The sequence below is a fragment of the Podarcis pityusensis genome (assembly GCF_964106645.2).
Source record: "Podarcis pityusensis genome assembly, chromosome: 7".
In the NCBI taxonomy this organism is placed as follows: Eukaryota; Metazoa; Chordata; class Lepidosauria; order Squamata; family Lacertidae; genus Podarcis; species Podarcis pityusensis.
The window spans coordinates 77,375,933-77,399,035 of record NC_138031.1 but is presented as its reverse complement, the minus strand read 5'-3'; the positions used below and the strand labels follow the sequence as shown (position 1 = coordinate 77,399,035).

The following is a 23,103-nucleotide window of genomic DNA, read 5'->3' as shown; positions in this document are numbered from 1 at the left end:
CTCATTTTCCCCCCTCCCTGAGCATTCCCCATTATCAACGTAATTTTTTGAGGGTTTTTGTGTTATGTTTGTGTTGTGTTTTTGAGGGTGTTATTTGAGGGTGTTTGTGTGTTAGTTTTTGCTAATGTTAGAATGTTAATGTCAGAAACCCTTATTGATTACCCAAATAGCCATCAGCAGATTCTGATCTAAGTTCTGCCTAACCCTGGGGTGAATTGTTCTGAGGTGGATGGTCCTGGCTTGTGGCTAGACAATAACCAACAGAGTATTTTGGTACTTTCAAAGTCTTTATGTCAGGTGTTCTGTAGTGACTAATCAGGAAATCCCTGGTTCAAATCTATCCGAGACACTCTCAGCCTCAGTCCTCCTATGATTATCATGGGGGAAACCCCCCAAGGCCATTGGCACCTCCAAAGATTTTTCCATCACTAATTTATATCCTGCCTTCTCATGTGGTCAAAGAAAGGAAAACAACAACAACAAAACACTGTTTCCATTAAAATGATCAAAATAACAAAGGGCCATAAAACAGTAGCTTTCAAATAAACTCCCAAGCACTATCTTGCAGAGTTATGTTTTTCAGCTTCTTCTAAACAACAGATATGGGTTTTGCTTAAAACTCTCTGCTGGAAGGCTATTGAACAGCAATCTCAAAGGCTCTATTCCTTGCTTAGGGCACCCTGATATACTGTGGTGATCAGAGGTGTAGTGGGGGGGGGGGGAAATAGCCCCAAGTGCATGATTTTGAGATGGAGCAAACCAGGTGTCCCCCCGACCCCCATCCTGCCTTGCCTGCCGCTGAGGCCCTGGCCTTCCCACTGCATCCTGGACCCCCTCGCTGAATGGTTGCCCGGCCAGCATTGAGGGGATTTGCCCCCCAAGGGCCGCGATGGTTAGCTGGCTGCTTCCGCCTCCCTGCCCCTCTCCTGCTGGGCGCCCACCCAGTGGCATTGGTGGCAAGGACTGGGCTGGCGCAGTCAGTTCTCTTCACCGTCTGTACTCCGCGCATGGCACATCCTGGGCACCAGCAAATGGCGCAACGCTGCTGGCGATGATGAATCCTGGTGCAGAGCACTTGATACACGTCTTAATGAAGTGTGCATGTGTGTGTGCATGTCAGATTCAGGTGAGGTGCAGTCTCAAAGGCGATTCATGGCCAACATTGAGGTTGGAATATGCTTATGCCAGACAGAGATTCTACACCGCTGCCTCCATGCCTCTGAAAAGCTACTGGCAGCATTTACAGTCGTACCTTGGTTCCCGAACTTAATCCATTCCGGGAGTCCGCTCGACTCCCGAAACGGTTCGCAAACCAAGGCGCGGCTTCCGACTGGCTGAAGGAGCTTCCTGCAGCCAATTGGAAGCTGCGTCGGATGTTGGGCTTCCAAAAAATGTTTGGAAAACCAGAACACTCAATTCTGGGTTTGTGACGTTCAGGAGCCAATTTGTTCGACGACTAAGGCGTTTGACTACCAAGGTACCACTGTACTCAAATTGAAAAGGTTTATTCATAGGCTAAAACCCCTAAAAAATTGACTTAAACTGTGTTTGTGTGAGAGATGCTAGTGATGACAGTCAGCCAAAGACGTTGGTGTGACCATCTATCCATTCAAAACAGAAGCTGTTCAAATTAATGGCGGTGGGGAGATTTAGGGGTGCCTTGTTCTTTAGCTTCAGGGCTGGGAAGGGGAGATTTAAGATTTCACTTTAGCTTTGGGACTGGCACGCCTTACTAAAACTGGCAGCATGTCTCCAGACCCCAGCTGGGATTGTTGGCAGTCCCTCCTCCCCACCTGTGAAAAGTCTGTTACCATTTCATCTAAGGTCACCCTAATTAAAGCCTACAGCCCCTGCTGGAAGAGCCTCAATCTGTCCTCTCCTGCTTTTGCCACATTGTCATCGGTCAGTGGTCTTCCGCGGAAGAAAAATCAATCAGGCTTTCAGATAGTCGCAGATTTCTCCATTTGGGAAACACACACACAGCCATGCTGTGAAACATTAATTAAGAGGCAGATGTCCTCTCCCACCTAACTCCCGATGACTAGGGAGCATCTTTGTTTATGGCAATAGGCAGGAGGTCTCTGCCACGTGTCGGAACAATAACTGTGCCATCCCTAACACAAGGTCCCTGGCTTAAACTGACAGATGTACTCTCCCCTTGCACGGCATGCAAACTAAGGTCGTTAAGACTTTATGGCACTTCCATCTCATGGCGACAGGGGACTATTTACAACATCTGAACAGGTTTTGCCAGCAGTCTCCGTTTTCCTGTCCAAATCTTGCCTTATCCTGGTCCTTTCCAATTCAGATTTCCACCTACTTCAAATGTCAACGTGCAACTCGTTTTGCATCTAGGTAGTCTAGACACTGTAAGCTGTAAACCAATCAAGTATTAACCTTCTGTCTTTTATTACCCATTTGCCATTTAAGTCAGTTAGATATCTTTATGTATATGGAAAGCCCTCCCATCAGATGTGAGACAGATAAGCAACTATTTGACTTTTAGAAGGCATCTGAAGGCAGACCTGTTCAGAGAAGTTTGGAATAGTTGATCTTTTATTGTTCTTTTAATACCTTTTTTGGGAGCTGCCCAGAGTGGCTGGGGCAACCCAGTCAGGTGGGCAGCATATAAATAATAAATTAATAAAAATTATTATTATTATAACCAAAAACGTTAAAATGGGCGCCTTTAAAGATGCTGGAAGAAGCAGGAGACAATTCATGATTTAATACTCAAAAGCTTTGAAGACGCTCGAACTCAGGACGAAAGGGAGAAATGTGCTAAGAGGAAGGCACATTTGGCAAACCCTCACTGTGATCAACTCCTGCCTGGAAACCTATGTCCCCACTGTGGAAGGACGTGTGGATCCAGAATTGGCCTCCACAGTCACTTACAGACTCACTGTTAAAACCGTGTTCATGGAAGACATGGTTACGAGTGATCGCCAAAGAAGTAGTAACTGGCATTTTAATGACAATCTGGTGGATCACCGTAGATGACTGATGCACTGTGCTTGGTTGTGACCCGCCTGTTCCTATAAGAACTCAAGGTTCACCTGCGATGGCTTTTCTTATCCACTAGGAACACAACTTCAGTTGTCTACTGGTTCTGCTCAATCCACTGAACCACATTGGAAGGCACACTAGAAACTAATTTAAAACCATCCTATTTCATGAAGGAAATGCTTCAGTCTGTTCCTGCAGAGAACGTCCCTGAATTCATGGAGCAAAATGGGTACTAGATACACTAACAAAGCTACCGAGTCAGGGGATTGGATGCTTGGAGCTTTTATTCAACAGGTAAACATGTGCACGACAATTCCAACGGATTTTGGAAGGAGAAGGGGAACAATTTGGCACAATTCTGGATATTTCCCTGTAGCTTAGCCAAAATGGGAAATTCGCCAGCCTTAGCACAAAGCTAATATTTGATATGTTTAAATCAGGAACCTCCAAAATATTCCACTGAACAGCTTTGTGTTGCTAGGAAACCAAAGGTCAGGCAGCATTCAAAGGCCAAATTTATTCCCATCCCCTTGGTAAGCTCATAGAGCTCCTTTCATTTCAAACGCTATGATTTAGGACTGAAAAACCTAGTGACCTTGGCACTCACACATCCTAAATGTGATTCAGGGCTCCTTAGTTCCACCCTGATCTCTCAGTACCATGTCTCCTTCCCTCCCTTAAGCACGCAAGGGTGGGGATCAAATGATATCGCCACCTGCTAGTTTTCATCACACAACTTGGCACCCTCACAACAGCTGGGGGCTTCCTTCATTCAGAGACTTGTGTGGCCTTGTTCAAAAAGTGGGGAACGCACCTAGAAAGAGCAACTGGCAACAATCTCCTGTCTTGGTATGGCTTATATTAACTAGTAAAGGTAAAGGTAAAGGACCCCTGGATGGTTAGGTCCAGTCAAATTTGACTTTGGGGTACAGCGCTCATCTCGCTTTTCAGGCCAAGACAGCTTTTCCGGTCATGTGGCCAGCATGACGAAACCGCTTCTGGCGCAACAGGACACCGTAACGGAAAGCAGAGCGCATGGAAACGCCGTTTACCTTCCCGCCTCAGTGGTACCTATTTATCTACTTGCACTGGTGTGCTTTCGAATTGCTAGGTTGGCAGGAGCTGGGACAGAGCAAAAGGGAACTCACTCCGTTGCGGGGATTCGAACTGCTGACCATCTGATTGGCAAGTCCAAGAGGCTCAGTAGTTTAGACCAGAGCGCCACCCGCACCCATGACATCTACCTACTGTGGATCTATCTATCATCTATCACCCTGTCTTGGGGATCTGAACCGCCGACCTTCCGCAAGACCATATAACACCGGTCTTGAAAAGCCAACACTGGCTCCCAGTACATTTCCGAGCACAATTCAAAGTGTTGGTGCTGACCTTTAAAGCCCTAAACGGCCTCAGTCCAGTATACCTGAAGGAGCGTCTCCACCTCCATCGTTCTGCCCGGACACTGAGGTCCAGCGCTGGGGGCCTTCTGGCAGTTCCCTCACTGCAAGAAGCCAAGTTACAGGGAACCAGGCAGAGGGCCTTCTTGGGAGCGGCACCCGCCCAGTGGAACGCCCTCCTACCAGATGTCAAAGAGAAAAATAACTACCAAACTTTTAGAAGACACCTGAAGGCAGCCCTGTTTAGGGAAGCTTTTAATGTTTAATAGGTTATTGTATTTTAGTGTTTTGTTGGAAGCCGCCCAGAGTGGCTGGGGAAACCCAGCCAGATGGGCGGGGTATAAATAATAAATTATTATTATTATTATTATTATTATTATTATTATTATATTCTGATCGACACTTGCCACCCACTCCCCTTACTTTAATCTGTACACCCTGGTTTGCAGAGAACAAACCCCATAAGTCTGCACCTAAGCCACATGTTCCTCAGATGCCAAGCTTAATGCAATAGAAGAAATGGAGGCTTACCTTGCGTGTTCCTTAGGAACTGCCTCAGCAGTACCGAGCTGAAGCATGCAAGAAATAATACAACCTCCCCCCTACAGCAAGCGATTAAGTGCCGGGTGGAGTTTTCCTCAGATGCATTTCATGTCTCTTTGTTGCCAGCCAGCACAACACAGCCAAGGCAGAATTTATTGTAACTTAGCCCCCAGTTTAGAAAAAAGGATTAACAGTGCCTAATCTTATTGGCCTTCAGTGGAACATATGCACCTGTTTACAGGGATCTTTTGAGCCACAGGTATGGGCTGTCAGCAAAGAGCTTTGAGAATACTTTTTCGGCAGGTGCTAATATCTGCTGTCCGTATTGGCATGACATTTAATACACACGCCCATCAAACTTTTAGCATCTACTGATATCCATGGGAGGGATTTAAGCTAAAGGCTGGGAAGAACTTAATTTTTGTACCTCACAAAAACCATCCATGAACCGGCACGCAGCTGTCCTTCGAAATTCATGCTTCCCAATTTTGTGGCAACAGCTCTCCAACAAAATAATGTGTACAAAAGTGTATTATGTCAGGGAGAAAGTGCACAGTAAAATGCACTCATTCTTGAAAACGTACAAACATGCATTATGTGAGGGGAATCTGTTTGCAAAAAGGTGTCAATTAGTTAAGTGCCTATCAAAAGTGAAAATGCGGAATACTGAAATTAAGATCGGAAAAACCAGAAAACGGGAAGAACAAACCCACAGCTTTGTACACCCCTAATTTAAGCACATATTTAAATTACTGAAACTAATGAGATGTAAAAGGGTTTAATGTTGGCTAAGTTGTGTTGCCCACAGTGCTTTGTACTTAAGAGTGCAGATCCCACTGAATTCAGCTGAACTTATTTCTGAGTAAAAATACAGAAGACTGCCCTTATTTATTTATGTAAAAACATTTATATACCACTTAATGTTTTCAAAAATCTCTAAGCGGCGTATTTGGTTCTATGTAGCCACAGGAAATCCGAAAGTATTTCTTGAGCCACTTTGCTGGAATAATTCTGACAGGAAAACAACTTGGACATTTTCCTGTCAGAATTATTCAAACAGAGCTGTTACTTTACAGTGTTTGGACTGGAGTCTATCATACTGTACTTAGGGGCACGAGGAGCTGTATTTTTTAGCTGAAATAAGCACAATTTGAGGTAGCTGGCACACTCTCCATTGGTACCCTTGTTCTTTCAGCTGAATTTGGGGCAGCCATTCATCTGCGAAAGCTGACACCACACACGACTTGGCACTTATCAGTGGTTCTCTGGAAGTGGAGAAATTCTTTCAGCCATTTGCTTTATCTCTCTATCAGACCATTAAAAAGCTGCAGGCCTGGAGATCTGCCGATGACAATTAAAACATATCAAAAGATAATTACTTTGGGGCATTTTTTTTAAAAAAATTAGGCATTCAGAGTGGAAAACTTTGTTCATCTGTTAATGTGATGATTACATTACAGTTGTACCTCTAGTTACGAACTTAATTCGTTTCGGAGGTCCATTCTTAACCTGAAACCGTTCTTAACCCGAAGCGCACTTTGGCTAATGGGGCCTCCTGCTGCCGCCACCACACGATTTCTGTTCTCATCCTGAAGCAAAGTTCTCAACTCGAGGTAACTCTTCCAGGTTAGCGGAGTTTGTAACCTGAGGGGTTTGTAACACGAGGTACCACTGTACTAAGCTTAATGCTCATCAAAATTATTTGAGGCGTATCCAGTAATTATATATATAAAAAAGGTAAAGGACCCCTGACAGTTAAGTCCAGTCTCGAACGACTCTGGGGTTGCGGCGCTCATCTCGCTTTACTGGCCGAGGGAGCCGACGTTTGTCCGCAGACAGTTTTTCTGGCTCATATGGCCAGCATGACTAAGCCACTTCTGGCGAAACCAGAGCAGCACATAGAAACACAGTTTACGTTCCCGCCGGAGTGGTACCTATTTATCTACTTGACTTTGACGTGCTTTCGAGCTGCTAGGTTGGCAGGAGCTGGGACTGAGCAACGGGAGCTCACCCTGTCGCGGGGATTCGAACCGCCAACCTTCTGATTGGCAAGCTCTGTCCCAGCTTCTGCCCAACTAGCAGTTCGAAAGCATGCCAGTGCAAGTAGATAAATAGGTACCGCTGTGGTGGGAAGGTAAACGTTTCTGTGCGTTCTGGTTTCCATCACGGTGTCCCGTTGCGCCAGAAGCAGTTTAGCCATGCTGACCACATGACCCGGAAAGCTGTCTGTGGACAAACGCCGGCTCCCTCGGCCTGAAAGCAAGATGAGCGCCACAACCCCACAGTCGCCTTTGACTGGACTTAACTGTCCGGGGGCCCTTTACCTTTACCTTGGTATGGTTTTTGACAGGAAGGGAATTGTCAATGACAGACCATTACCTGGTAAGGTTTTGTCTGAGGCTGACTACTCCTGTGCTGGGTGGGAGACTGATTAAGAAGGTTCACCCCTGGACACAAACAGTGGATTCCCAAATGTTCTCTGGAGGATTTCCCAGTTGACATGGCTGGCACTTGAGAGATACTGGTTTTGCTGTGGGACAGCAGAATGGAACCATCTCTTGGTAGGATTGCTCCTCAGTGCCTTCTTCATCACTGCCAAACCTTAATGTCTCTGTGGTATGCTGGGAGACTCCGGGCAATGGAGTAAGAAGGATGGTTCCAAGGGCACAGGTAGTGAAAATCTCAGAATAAATCTGACCGAACACAGGCTTGAGCAAATTTTGGTGGCTACCATGTGGTAGTGGCTGCAGCAGCAAAATGCTCACTTCACAATCACAATTGAGAAACCACCCAGCAGAACTTTTTAAAGGTGGTGAATGGGGTTGCTGGAAAAGCCCCATTAAAAGTCTGTTGTAAGAAATTTGCTAAGCACTTTGATGGCAAGACCGCTCAGTTTCATTCGAAATTGGATGTGACGATTATTACGAGTCTTAGGGAGGTGATCAGAGCACCATCTGGTGCACTGTGATTGGATCAGTCGCAATTACTGTGGCCTCACGAAGTTGACAAGTGGTTTGAACAGTCCCCACTAGCGTTTTTTGACCCTCGCCCGATAAAAATGAACCAAAATTACTATGAGATTGACGGTGTTTGGTTTACTTCCTGACCTATGGCAATGCGCTTTTGCACATCTGACTACAGTGAGACAAGGTCACCTCGTTAACTTCAGATCTGAAATTCTGTGCAACTGCAACAAATTTAGGGCAAACAGTTCTGTACAAACAGTTAGTAGTCAATTTCGTAACTAGAGTGGACAACAAAGGCTGTGGAAATCCTGGACCTGCCTCTTGAGATAATGGCCTGGTTCACACATAACACTAAGTCATGGTTTCCTAAAGTGTGGTTTGTTTGTCTAAACCTAGGCCAGCAGACTAAGCATAGTTAGTTTTCCGGCAACAAACCATGATATGAAGCTAAGGTTTGTTGTTGGGCTTGTGAACCATGATTTGTTTTAATTATGTTATGCCTGAAGCAAACACCCTTACTTAACCAGTTTGTTTGTTTTTTAAACTCCCCAAACTATAGTCTCAGCAAGCTACAGAGGAACAAGGTATGAAGATGCAAAGTTTTGACACTGGTCCCAGTGTGCAACTTAAGATTCAAAACCCCTTGTTCCCTAGCCTTGCTAGACTCCTTCCTGTTTCTCAGCCTTGCCAGCTGTGAACCAATTCTTCTCTGCCTCACCTAGTGTGTTCACACTTCTTAGAACAAACCTTGGCTTAGCTTCCTTCCTCCCCATCCAACCTTAGCCTGGCTCCCCGACTTGGAAAAGTATTTATGATGTACGCAATTAAGATCAGAATCTATCACGCTGCTCCTATGAGGATTTCATCAAATCCTTCCTATATTTTTAACTGTAATTTGCCGCTTTACTTATAAAATGCTTTCTAAATGGTTAAACCTGCAGTCTGAATCCCAGTTTACAGATGTAACGCACCACTGCTAGCCTAAAGCTAAGGAAAATACAAAAAGTAACTTAGAATCGAAATAAGCTACACTGCATTATAGAAGAGTGTGATTTCTTTCTTTCATTGCAACTGCTATATTTAACGCCAATAGTGATAATAGTACCATATTGTGGGTATTATCATTATTATGCTATTTCACCCCAGCTGAAACCTAAAGATTTATACACATACTAATGTAGAAATGCAGCTAGCTTTTAGTCTAATGTCATCCTGGATCTCAGTGATAGAACAATTTGAATTTAGAGTCTCGGGAAAGTCCAGACTTCTTGCTGCCATATGGATTGATTGTAATATAAACCTCAAAGTGGTTTTAGGCAAGATACAGATTTTTATACCTTATCAAAAACAGATTTTCTTTGAATTCAGGCAAGCATGCTTAGGAGACGACAGCCCTAAACTCTTCCTTATATATTTAAAGGTTCTATTGCCAATGACCTCCCCGTAAGTTATTGTGGAATATGCCAAGGATGAACCTGAAAATAAACAAATAACCCTCCATCTCTTTTTTTTTGTAAGATCAGTCATACCCAATATTTCCTTGTTGTTTTCTCTCTGTCATCTTCTTCTTCTGGCAGCAAACTGTTCTGTCTTCCGCTGGGCACAATGCATCCCAGACTCAACAAATGTGCACCATCAGGTTTTGCCAGAGGGATTGCAAAATGTATTCTGACTTGTGGGAGCATGCATAAAAGAAGCTTATTTGGACGATAACCCCTTTCAACTTTTGTGCTTTTCATCCTTTCCCACCAGGGCCAGATTTACGTTTGATGAGGCCCTAAGCTACTGAAGGTACTGGGGCCCTTTATATGTCCAGCTGTCCTTTGTCAACAACAAATTGTCGCTGTTTTTGTGTTGAATATATGCTAGATGGTAATTTATGGACCTAATAGGTAACTAAAGCCATTTGCACATAACAAAATATGTATTTTTATCAAAGTAATTGTTGAACTGAAATACAATTAAGAAGTATATTAATCGTGAAGTAATTATGAAGCTCTAACTGTATGTAGGTTTTATTTTATTTGTTTTTTTATCTTACATTTTGGAAATGTACATCCAGGTGTTTTTTTCCTTTACATTTTCTGAGGGGGCCCAGGAGAGTAGGGCCCTAAGCTATAGCTTGTTTAGCTTATACGTAAATCTGGCACTGTTTCCCACCCACCTCCCTTCCTGCAACTTTTACACAAATTGTACTGCAAGTAAAGCATGCATTAATTCACACACACACACTTTTAAAAGAAACTCCAACTGCCTTGGAATGAGGAGGGCATTTCCACAGAAATCACAGGCAATGGGTGCATTAAAGCAATTGATGACCTTTTAGCGAAGCACAGGGGCGTTTTGGTCACATTTCCTTTTTGTGTCCACCGGCAAGCAGCTTTGGACACTGTGGAAGCATTCTCACCAAAAGCTGCTTGTTTAAATGCCAAAGTTCTGCAGCCTTCAAAAATCTCTCTGTGCTAATAGACTTCCTTTGGAGTAAACACACGGCTTTAAATGCTCCTTGTGACAAACTTGGTCATCGCAGTTTCAGCCCCAAAGCCAAACATCTTTAACTCCTACATCTCTTGAGAGATTTCCCTTACCTTTGTGAAGCTCTGTCCTCCCTCAGCTTTTAATCGACAGGACAAAACTGCATCTGTAACAGCAGCAACAGCTGCTGCTGCTGCAGCAGCACACATGAAGCACACAGAGGCACTGGAACTTGCGCACAAAACAGGGCTCTTTCTTCAGCCTGCTGGTATTTAGAGACCTTCATGTGATATCTTTGGCTATGCTTGTTTTAATTCATTCCTGCTGCTACTCAGAGGAAGTCATGCCTAGCCAGCGCTGGCTCAGCCGCCGCCACTGTTGCATACTCCCTAACCCAAGAGAACGGCAAGGGCTAATCTTTCTTTATGAGTGCTGAGAATGTAAATAGCTTTTGAAGCCAGCGGATTCCTTTCAGAGACCTGAGGAGATAAAACAAGCAAGATGGCTTGAAACGAACCAAGTCTAGCCTGGGAGTTTAGGAACTCTAAATATTTTTGCTGGAAGGGAATAAGCTACCCTCTGCTTTATTGGTGGCTATTTACCAAGGCCCTGCATACCTTCTTGAACGGTTACCATGTCAACACGGAGAACATGATCCAAATTGAAGCCGCAGTTCTAGAACTCTGGCTGGGGCAAGTGATTTTTCCCCTGCTGGCTCAAGGATATACGGCAGTCACTAAAAGACCCAATTTGGCTGAAAAATAAAAAAGGCTGCAAGCGTTTAGTTTTCATCTGTCTCTTCCCAGTTCCTAGGGTGGTTTCTCCCCTTTCCTACAGGGCCACAAGGGTTATGACAGAGGCAATAGATCCAGACTTTCTCTTTCCTTGTGTGTGTGTTCTTGTTCTTGTTGGTACAGTGGTACCTTGGTTCTCAAACGTCTCGGTTGATGAACGTTTCAGAACCCGAACGCCGAAAACCCGCAAGTAAATGCTTCTGTTTTCTAACGCTTCTTGGAAGTTGAACGGCCTCCGCTGCGTGTTTTTCAGTTTTCTCAATTGAATTTGCAGACAGCTCTTTGCGCCTCGGTTTTTCAGAACTCGAACAGTCTTCGAGAATGCATTACGTTCGACAGCCGAGGTACCACTGTACTAACCTTGACAATACGTGATGCTGCTTCCCTATGCCCAGTAATTTGATGGGAAGTAGTGCCAACTGAGGAAAGGCGGTTACAGCATTTTGGGCATTTTCATTTAGATAAAAGGAGCACGGGGGAGACATGATAGAGGTGTACAAATTAATGCATTTTGTGGGAAACATGGACCAAGTGAATTCATTCTCTCTCTCTCTCATATAACACTAGAACCTAGAATCATCCAATCAAGCTGAAGATTTAAGACAAAGGAAATACTTCTATACACAGTTAAATTGTGAAATTTTCCGCCACAGGATTTAGACAAATTCATGGAGAATAAGATTTAGCATGATGGCTCTTCTGCAGTATCGCAGGCAATGCGCCCCTTAACTCTTGCTAGGAGTCACAAGTGGGGAAAATGCTGTTGCCCCAGAGACCTTCTTATGGGCTTTTCATAGACATTTGATTGACCATGGTAAGAACAAGATGGGCCTCTGATCTGATAGTCTTATGCTCTTAGGGTTATTGTGGGGATAATATACAGGGATAAATCTATATCATGGGTTCCAAGCGAGAAGGGTGGGTCAAAACTGTAGTAATAAGGTCCTTTAAAACAGCAGATTCTGGAATTAATGAGGTCCACTGTTTTGTCCTGGCCCTGAACATCTAGATCCAAATGTCAAAATCTGAAAAAGGTGGGGGGCAGTCCTTGCTACACTGGCACCATGCATCTCATTGCTTTCTTAAGTAAAAAGGTAAAGGACCCCTGGATGGTTAATTCCAGCCAAAGGCTACTATGGGGTTGCAGCCCTCATCTCACTTTCAGGCCGAGGGAGCTGGTGTTTGTCCACAGACAGCTTTCCAGGTCATGTAGCATGACTAAACCACTTCTGGCGCAACGGAACACCGTGACGGAAGCCAGAGTGCATGGAAACGCCATTTACCTTCCCGCCGCAGCCATACCTATTTATCTACTTGCACTGGCATGCTTTCAAACTGGGAGCTGGGACAGAGCAACAGGAGCTCACCCTGTCATGGGGATTTGAACCACCAACCTTCTGATCGGCAAGCCCAAGAGGCTCAGTGGTTTAGACCACAGTGCCACCCGCATCCCCTTCTTAAGTAATAACCTTCTTAAGTAATAACTTAAGAAAAAGTCTAACAAATTTCCTAGCATCTACACATCAGAGAACCCATTCATGCTAAGAAAAACTGGCATTGTCTTCCACTGACATCAAATAATCAGCTCAGGGATTTATGCATGATATAATGCTGCTACGGAAAAGCTTTCTTTCTGTCTGTCTTCCTGCAGTCTCTCACCTCAGATTTCCGAGCTGCTTCAATCCATATATACAGAAAAATTCATTTATGGTTCACTTTTATGAATTCCTTCAACCTTGTCATGAGCTTCTGAGATAATGAGCTAGATGCAACACCACTTGCTGCATATTAAATTAATTCTAGAGAAACGGAAAGGGGCAGCTGGAGAGGTTGCCTGCACCCTGAATCCAAAACTGAGCTGGGAAGAACAGTGGATGTATTTCAGAGCTTACAAGGCATTTTTTTAATAAGATATACACCAACAAAGGTATTTACCCTACAAAAAGACAACCAGCGCCATGGACATTGGGTTCAATGAAGGTCAAATTATGAGCTTAATGGATAACTGTGCTTGGAAATTTGCCACAGAAGACATAGCTTATCAGTCTCCAAAAATGTTGCTCTGTTGTCTCAGGCGCACCCTTCTTCCACCCACTTGAAAAAGTATTGCTTCCAAGAACTATCCAGTTTCTGAAACGTTCAAGAATCACTCAGAGCCTTCCATCTGATTTAAATGCGATACCAGGTTTTCTCAAAATAACTCCTGGCTCATAGATTCGTTCCAAAAACCTGCTAGGCTATTCCTTCCCAATCATGGGGAATAATTTATTTCTGCTCCTCAGTCTCTTGCAGGTGACATTGAACCAAATCACACAGTTCTGATGCTCAGCTCAAACACCAGTAACTGCACAATGTGATAGGAATTTTGAGGTCTTAGATATATGGTAATGTTCATAAGTGTACCAACCAAGCACGTACATAGATCAGCACAGGAAGGCCAACCTGGAACCATTTTGATTCCTAAACTGAACAAATGTTTTCTCTACAAGGTCAAAATGGGAAACCTCCCCATTGTCTCTTTCCTCACAAATCCTGTCTTAAGGACACATTTAAGAAATGAATAGGGTGTGAGCCTGTGACCTGGCCCAGGAACTAAGTATTTATCATTACAAAAGACTGGCCAGGCTACCCAGGAAATCCAATCAAGTAACATGCCAGACAGGAGATAAACAAGGACAAGAGATAAACAACATTTAAATTTCTGTTTAGACCGCCTTTTCTGTGATGTAGGTATGATGTATCTGAGGGGTGGTCTTAGGTTACACCCCTTCTGTGATGTATGTATGATTCTGGGGGTGGTCCTGATCTACAGGATGGCAATTTCAAAAGTCTTTATAAGGCTTTGCACACCATTTTTCTGGGTCCTCCTCTTTTCCTGCGTGTGAGGGGAGCACCCTGTTGCAACAGATCAATAAAGATCAAGCTTACTAGTTGCTTTGCTTCTCAATATTCTCTGGTTGGCCTCTGTTATTTTCTCCTACCAATAGGGAACCTATGTAAGGACTCTATATGGGCTCTTGGATACCCCATAAGGGAAAAGGGCAATTTTTGTTTACAACAACAACACAACACACACCTTAAAAGAGAAAATGTCAATTTTTTTCTGTCTCAACCATTCAGTACATTTTACATCTTGCGGAGTTTCAGTATTCTTTTAACTGCCTTACACAACCAATGTCCCGTAACTGGTGAAGGGACATGCTTATTTGATCTGGAATGGGAAGGAGGGAGGGCAATTTTTCCTAGAATCACAACTAAAGCATCCATGACAGATGCCCATCCAACTTTGCTCTCCACAGTGGGCACTTCCCGGTCCTTGCTTTTTACTGATCGCTGACTCTGGAGCACATGTGACTATGTTGCAGCACATCTAAGTGCTCCTCCTCTCTGTTCAGACACGCAACACTAAACTATATTCTGCACTCTCAGGATGAGTTGCAGCAAGCCTCAGACTCACATGCTGCTGCCTCCTCCTCTGGCACAACTGTGAAGAATTTGCAAACTTTATAACAGCCCACAGCTTGAATTAACCATAGCTTAGGGTTTGAATGGTGCTGGTGCTGGTGGTCAACAAAAGAGGTTTAAAGACTGTCTCAAGGCAAATCTTTAAAAATGTAGTCTAAGCACCGACAACTGGGAAACACTGGCCTGCAAGCGCTCCAGTTGGAGAACAGCCTTTACCAAAGGTGTCATGGGCTTTGAAGACACTCGAACTCAACGCAAAGGAGAAACGTGCTAAGAGGAAGGAACGCTTGGCAAATCCACACCGTGATCAACGCCTGCCCGGGAACCACTTTCCCACTGTGGAAGGACGTGTGGATCCAGAATTGGCCTCCACACTCACTTACGGACTCATTGTTAAAACCGTGTTTATGGAAGACAATCTTACTCGGCTACGAGTGATCGCCAAAGAAGAAGAAGAAGGTGCATCTAAAGCTTGCATAGTTCTCCTTTTGGCCATGCTGGAGGTGGAGGAGAAAGAGGCGAGCTGCGAGGATTTAGCATTTTGGTTTAACAGACTATTTTTATTTATTTATTTTGTGATAATTTATTAGTTTTGAATGACAACAATCCAATAATAGCTTCATTATAACAATGCCAAATTATAATACAATTAATAATACCAATCATTAAGATGCCAAATTATACAATTTAGATTGCCCCCCCCCCCCGCGTGCTAGAATTAATGGTTTGATTATTTTCTTCATTTCTGCGTTCCAAAATCTTATAAATTTCAATTGCGCTCCAGTCCAAATACCAATCCCTTATATCGCAACTGCAGTTTTAACGACTTCCAATCGTAATGACACATTGAATGACTTCTACACCTACAGGTGGGCTTAACAGACTAATGATTTGCTTTTCTTTGGGGGGGATGTTCTGCCCCTTGTCAAACAGAATTGGTGCCCCTCCCAAAGAAGAATATGTAACATACTATAGATAATCACAAATAGGTTGAATCTTTCTTTTGCTGCGTTATAGCTGTCCAATACAGTGGTACCTCGGGTTACATACACTTCAGGTTACATACGCTTCAGGTTAAATACGCTTCAGGTTACAGACGCCGCTAACCCAGAAATAGTACCTCGGGTTAAGAACTTTGCTTCAGGATGAGAACAGAAATCATGCTCTGGCGGTGCGGCGGAAGCAGGAGGCCCCATTAGCTAAAGTGGTGCTTCAGGTTAAGAACAGTTTCAGGTTAAGAACGGACCTCCAGAACGAATTAAGTACTTAACCCGAGGTACCACTGTACGTAGTTTTGACAGGGATTTTCTTTTTTAAAAAAACAAACCCAAAACATTCTCTTGGCAATGAACATTGTCAATCCATTTAAAACATTCATCAGTCATCAGCCTTTCAGACCATGGCAGGCATAATACAGAGCTGTGTGTCCCTTGCTTAGTCATTCTTTTGAGGAGAGGTGAGGAGGGTTCTTGTATTGTCTCCTTTTTCTGTCCCCGACTGACCTCCCACATCCTATAGAATCTCGTTCCTCATAAAAGCTCTGGCTTAACTCATGAGTCATCTTGAAAAGCACTCGATATGGTGGTTACACATGAGAAGGGGGAGCAGTGCCCTGTCTAGACAACTTCTCAAAGCTTCGACCCACCCAGCCCCCAACATTCCTTTAAAGAATGCACAACATTCTTCCCATTGTGTAAAGGAAATATAATGCCTTCGGCCAAATCCAGCGGGCCAAGAGAAACCATCGAGATCTCAAAAAGATACTTTATCCCTAGTCGAGCTGTAGCCATGTTTCCTTCTGACGACGTGAGCGGCTCATACGAACTGCTCATCCCCACCGGGAGTCCCTTCCAATTAAAACTTTGCACCTGTCATCAACTCTCCGCCAAGCCACGCACAAGGGCAGCCTTTTCCGTGGCCAAGACTTTAAGCTAGCAGAGAGCAGGCAGACATCCGGAGAAACATGTGTCATTTCTGTCCTGTCGGCTGGTTCACAGCCTGATGCATATGTGTCGAGACACAAGAGTGTCATCTCTCATTCCGTGTAGAATGGTGAACTGTACAGTGGTACCTTGGGTTAAGAATTAATTCGTTCCGGAAGTCCATTCTTAACCTGAAACTGTTCTTAACCTGAGGTACCACTTTAGCTAATGGGGCCTCCCACTGCCGCCGTGCGATTTCTGTTCTCATCCTGAAGCAAAGTTCTTAACCCAAGGTACTATTTCTGGGTTAGTGGAGTCTGTAACCTGAAGCGTCTGTAACCCAAGGTACCACTGTATCTCTTGTTCCCAGGCCTTGCTCGCAGATCTGTTGCCACAAAGAAATGAATGGCATAGCTGCCAACATTTCTCTGATAAAGGTAAAGGATCCCTGGACAGTTACAGCCAGTCAAAGGCGACTATGGGGTTGTAGCGCTCATCTCGCTTTCAGGCCGAGGGAGCCAGTGTTTGTCCACAGACAGCTTTCCTGGTCATGTGAACAGCATGACTAAACCACTTCTGGTGCAACGGTACACCGTGACGGAAACCAGAACGCATGAAAATGCTGTTTACCTTTCCTCCGCAGCAGTACCTATTTATCTACTTGCACTGGCGTGCTTTCGAACTGCTAGGTTGGCAGGAGCTGGGACAGAGCAACGGGAGCTCACCGCTTTGTGGGGATTCGAACTGCCGACCTTCTGATCGGCAAGTCTAAGAGACTCGGTGGTTTAGACCATGGGGGTTCGAATCCCTGCTGTGGCAGGAAGGTAAACGGCATTTATGTGTAAATAGTACCGTCATTTATTTATGTCCCCATCTCCTAAAACTGTATTGTAAGCAGCTGAGAAAAGAGGTGTTACTCAGACCAGCCAATGCACTAAGGCTGGGTAGAAACCAGAGCTGTGTTTCCCAAGAAAGCTATTTAATAGAGGCTCAGCTGGAATAGCCTTATTTCTTTAAAATGATCTACCTGCAAGTCACAGGAAGACTTACTGCCAGTCTTGAAACATAATATGTGGAGTAATGTGCGCGCACACACACACACACACACACCCACACACCACACAGATGTATGGGCGTGTACTATGCCTTGAAAGTACAGTGGTGCCCCGCGAGACGAATGCCTCGCAAGACGGAAAACCCGCTAGACGAAAGGGTTTTCCGTTTTGGAGGTGCTTCGCAAAACGAATTTCCTATGGGCTTGCTTCGCAAGACGAAAATGTCTTGCGAGTTCCTGCGGGGTTTTTTTCCTTCCCCCCCCCCTTTTTCCCAAGCCGCTAAGCCACTTATCAGCTGATCCGCTAAGCCGCTTAACAGCTGATCGCTAAGCCGCTTATCAGCTGATCTGCTAAGCCGCTTAACAGCTGATCTGTTAAGCCACTAAGCCGCTTATCAGCTGATCCGCTAAGCCGCTTATCAGCTGATCCGCTAAGCCCGCTAATCCGCTAATCCGCTAAACCGCTAATGGGCTTGCTTCGCAAGACGAAAAAACCGCAAGACGAAGAGACTTGCGGAACGGATTCTTTTCGTCTTGCGAGGCACCACTGTACATTTAAGCGCAAAAGGTTTAATCTTAACTGCATAGAAATGTATGCTTTCAGTAATGCTTTCTTTTGTGAATGTTCAATCCTTAAGTTGTTGTTGTGGTTTAAAATGTACATGTAGATTATAGCATCATGCTTGTACTACAAGAGGTGTTTCTTATTTGCAAAGTTGCCTTATGATAACTTTGCTTTAAACATATAGTCATGCAAGGAAATGTTTTGGCAAGGAGTCAGATACTTGGGTTGGGCAGAAGGTGGGGGAAGAACCTGGAAAAATCCTGAACTGAGTAGTAAAAGCACAGCGCATATATATGTATATATGTGTGTGTGTGTGCATAGATAGATGATAGATAGATAGATAGATAGGTAGGTAGGTATAAATATAGTCTCAGGGAAAGACAAAGAGCCCTAGAGGCATATCAGCCACATATCTTCAAAAAATCCTGTTCAAAGCCCCTTTCATGAAGAAGAAGAAGAGTTTGGATTTGATATCCCGCCTTTCACTCCCTTTAAGGAGTCTCAAAGCGGCTAACATTCTCCTTTCCCTTCCTCCCCCACAACAAACACTCTGTGAGGTGAGTGGGGCTGAGAGACTTCAAAGAAGTGTGACTGGCCCAAGGTCACCCAGCAGCTGCATGTGGAGGAGCGGAGACGCGAACCCGGTTCACCAGATTACGAGACTACCGCTCTTAACCACTACACCACACTTCAAGATACACACTTCAATCTTTTTGGTTGCCCTCCACCCACCCAAGTTGCGATTCCAGCCAAAACCGGGCAACTAAACTCTGCACACATGTGCCCAAAACACTATGCAATACGATTAACGGCTTGCACAAACTCAAGTCAAAAATAATCACCTACAGCATACAGTTCCAAATCTGGCTCCCTATTCAGAACAAAAAAACAAAACCACAACAGTCCAGCTTTCTTCTTGTAATTACTAGGAATTTTTCAGAAGCTCAACAGATGTTTCTTAGCAAACATTGAATCGACCAAATGTTAACTCTGGTGTTTTATCAAAAATAAAAAATGGATGCTGAAAATGTTGTTTGTAAGAATAAAAGAAAATTATTATAAATTAGTTTAGAGATGGTATTTAACACCAGTCAGATTAAATCAAGTAAACAAGGAATATTCAGTGTTATGTTGGAGGAATGCCAGGAAACAGGGAATTATGTTCACATGTGGTGGGCGTGTAAATATGTACAATTTTTTGGCATAGGGTGTTTAAGGAGATAACAGAAATCACTGGGTTAAAGCTGACTGAAAGTCCAGAGGTAGCATTATTATCCATTTACGATGGGGTGGAAGGTTCACAGGCTATGAAGGACTTGCTCACAAATTTATTGACAGCTGCATGAATTATTATAGCCAGGAAGTGGAAGGGGCAAAAAGAATATAAAATAGGAGAATGGTATAAATGTGGGATGTAGCTGTTAATGATAAATTAACATGTGCCATTAAGGTAAGATGGGGAATATGCAGGAGAAATGATTTTGAGGAGATATGGAGGGCATTTGTAAAATCTGTATTGTTAAAATGGAAAGGGGTCAAACCATCGCAAGAGGTGTTGAAATTCTGGGAGGCTGGATAGTCACAATGGAATGGTCTCGTGGGTGGGGTGCACATTTTTATTCTTATTTATTTATGATTATTACTTTGTCAAAATAGAAGAAGAAGAAGAAGGAAGGAAGGAAGGAAGGAAGGAAGGAAGGAAGGAAGGAAGGGTTTCTTTCTAAAAGTACTGGAATCTAAGCCAGAGATTGAGTTCTAAGAAGCTCTTAGGTTCCTTGGAAGCTTATCACAAGTTCCTCATTGAGAAGGTCAGGAATGGCCAAAGATCCATCTTTTCTCGCAGAGCTACAGAAAAGTGGGTGGGTGCCAGGATGCATCCTTGATTAATCTGAGGTGGCAGCAAGACACTCAGGAGGTCTGGCCAAGGCCCCATATAAACAGATTATGAGAATATTCCCCACAGTTCCTCTACATAGCGCTGTGATTTCTTAGGAGGCCTCAATATGGAAAGAGCCGCATGGAAATTTGAAATCCACTGGTTTAAACTCTTAAGCAAAACATGGGCATTGTTTAAAACATTGTTTAAAACAGGGGTCAGCAAACTTTTTCAGCAGGGGGCCAGTCCTCTGTCCCTCAGACCTTGTGGGGAGCCGGACTATATTTTTGGGGGGGAATCCATGAATTCCTATGCCCCACAAATAACCCAGAGATGCATTTTAAATAAAAGGGCACATTCTACTCATGTAAAAACACCAGACAGGGCCCACAAATAACCCAGAGATGCATTTTAAATAAAAGGGCACATTCTACTCATGTAAAAACATGCTGATTCCCGGACCGTCCGCGGGCCGGATTGAGAAGGCGATTGGGCCGGATCCGGCCCTTAGTTTGCATACCCATGGTTTAAAATTTAGCAAGTAGCTATCAACAACCTACAAATTAAACTAATATCTGCTTTAACAACCACAAATATTTGTTTCATTTACAGTCGTACCTCGGAAGTCGAACGGAATCTATTCCGGAAGTCCGTTCGACTTCCAAAATGTTCGGAAACCAAGGCGCCGCTTCCGATTGGCTGCAGGAAGCTACTGCAGCCAATCAGAAACTGCAGAACCCATGCCGGACATTCAGGTTCCAAAGAACATTTGCAAACCAGAACACTCACTTCCTGGGTTGCGGCGTTCGGCAGCCAAAATGTTCGACTTGCAAGGCGTTCAATTTCCGGGGTACGACTGTATTTATTTCATAAAACTTATATACCACTTGATGGTTATGAAAAAACAACCTCAAAGCGGTTTTCAAAGAGAACAAAACAATAAGCTATTAGTAAAACAAACATGAAAACAACTCCTTCAATCCTTTGAAACATAAAATCAACAATAAACTAAGAAGAGATTGAAACATACATCAACACTGCTTTCCACCTTACCTGGGCATAAGCAGGATTGAACTAATTGAGGCTTACTTCTGATTGTACATGATTGCAGCCTGAGGGGTGTCTCAAAAGACCAAAAAATTGCTAGCAAAGGTTTCTGCTAACCCTTAGTACAAGCTGCTGTTTTGCCAACCGTTTCATCTATCAGTTAGAGTATTTCAGAAAAGCAATATAATCTTTACAGCACACACGACTGACGGTCGAATAAAAAGGATGATGATGAACAAGCGTAAGGTAAACCAACAATTAAGGACTGCAGAGGACATGATGCCGAAAGTTGGCCAGCTGTAAAACTACTTAGAATCTCAGAGATTAGAAGCAGAATCTTGCTGTTCTATAGGTAGTGGTGATCATGAAAAAACAAGGTTAAGCCATCGTTCCATGGTCACCTGGCAGAAAGATCCAAGGCAAATGCAATTTTAAAAGCTTAAACCTTACCTTCTCCATGTTTGGCTTGATACAGCGGACAAAGAAAGGGTTGGAGGTGCTTAGCGTTGCCATTAAGGAATGCAGCGAATCCTAAAAACAAAACCAAAAAAAATAGGGGAGGAAGGATCAAATTGTACCTTGTACTTATCTTGGCAAACCACTTGCAAGCAGTTGCCGTAGCAGCACCTAGTGGCAAGGACTGAAAATTACACCAGAGCAGGCTTTCCCAAAGGAAAAACAGAGAATCGTAGAATTGAGAGAGTTGCAAGGGGCACCAAGGGTCATCTAGTCCACCCCCCCTCCAATGCAGGAATCACAGCTAAGGGATCTGAGACAGATGGCCACCAAACTTCTGCTTAAAATTTCCAAAGCCCTCAAGAAGGATGCAAGGGCAGCAGCTGCTACCTGTGATCCCCAGCAGCAGCAATAATAATAATAATAATAATAATAATAATAATAATAATAATATATTTATACCCCAGCCACTCAGGGTGGCTCCCAATAGAATATTAAAAACACATTAAACATCAAAAACTTCCCTAAATAGGGCTGCCTACCAATCAGAGGCATGTATCTAATAATCAAAATTATAACTTTTTGAAATGTGGTGTCTGACCAGCTAAAAGGAAGGACCAGAGTAGATTGAGTGGGTAAGAGAATTCAGCCCTACCGATGACACACAAAAGGCAGTGCTTGGAAGAGCTTGATGGATGAAGGAGCTCACCTTAAATTGCAGGCTGACTGTGGGCTTCCGATGTTTGGTTCCAGATTTTAAAGTATCTTGGCTGCTGCGGCTGGAAACATGTTCAAAGAGGTCGTAGATGAAATCGAGGCTGAAACAGAAGCAGGAGAGGAGAAACCATGTTTCACAGAATAAAATAAACATGTGAAAGGCTACTGCAAAATTGGTTCAATGTTAATTCAGAAGAGCAAAAGATGGGGCAAAAATGTGATTTTAACGAGTTTTTCCAGGTTGTGGGAAGATGCTGAAGGTGTTTATAACAAAACCTCAGCCGAATAGCCATAAAAGCTTCACATATGCAGCTCTGCTAAGTATTGAACAACTTCCCCTCTGCATGCCTCTACATTATATTGATTAACACCATTTAAGGAAAAATCTCATGGTGCTTCTATGTGTCCAGAGTTATGTCTGCCTCCTTTATTTCACAAATTTAGCAACAGGCATTGCCTGATTTCTTTGTTGGGCTCTTTTGACTTTCCCATGAAAGCTGCTGCATTTAGTACAAGAACGAGGATTAAAATATGTATATTAAGGAGATAATAAAACTACCGGAGTAACCTATTAAAAAACCAACATCAACACTTAGCAATCAATCTACTTACAATGGATAATGGCTGCAAAATTTTGGAAGTAATCAAATTTACCAACAAAAAAATGAATGGCTTCAAAGTGCTTGGCAGACCGTAATGATGATAAAAATTATGCACTTCCAAAGATTTAGGGAAAATGGACAATCCACACTTACAGATAACTGGAGATCTTTCGTAACATATGTAACAAAATACTGAATATTGTCTGACATCATTAAAT

General features: G+C 43.6%; 1 protein-coding gene across 1 annotated transcript in view; it reads right to left on the bottom strand.

Moving 5' to 3' along the window:
• Positions 1 to 23,103, bottom strand: part of MYO10 (myosin X) — a 203,143-nt gene that overhangs the window by 42,378 nt on the left and 137,662 nt on the right. The window contains exons 18-19 of the mRNA XM_081014582.1: positions 22,276 to 22,384; positions 21,561 to 21,641 (exon numbers count right to left, since the gene is read on the bottom strand). Coding sequence (XP_080870708.1) covers positions 21,561 to 21,641; positions 22,276 to 22,384 — 190 coding nt within the window. The remainder of the gene's footprint in view (positions 1 to 21,560; positions 21,642 to 22,275; positions 22,385 to 23,103) is intronic.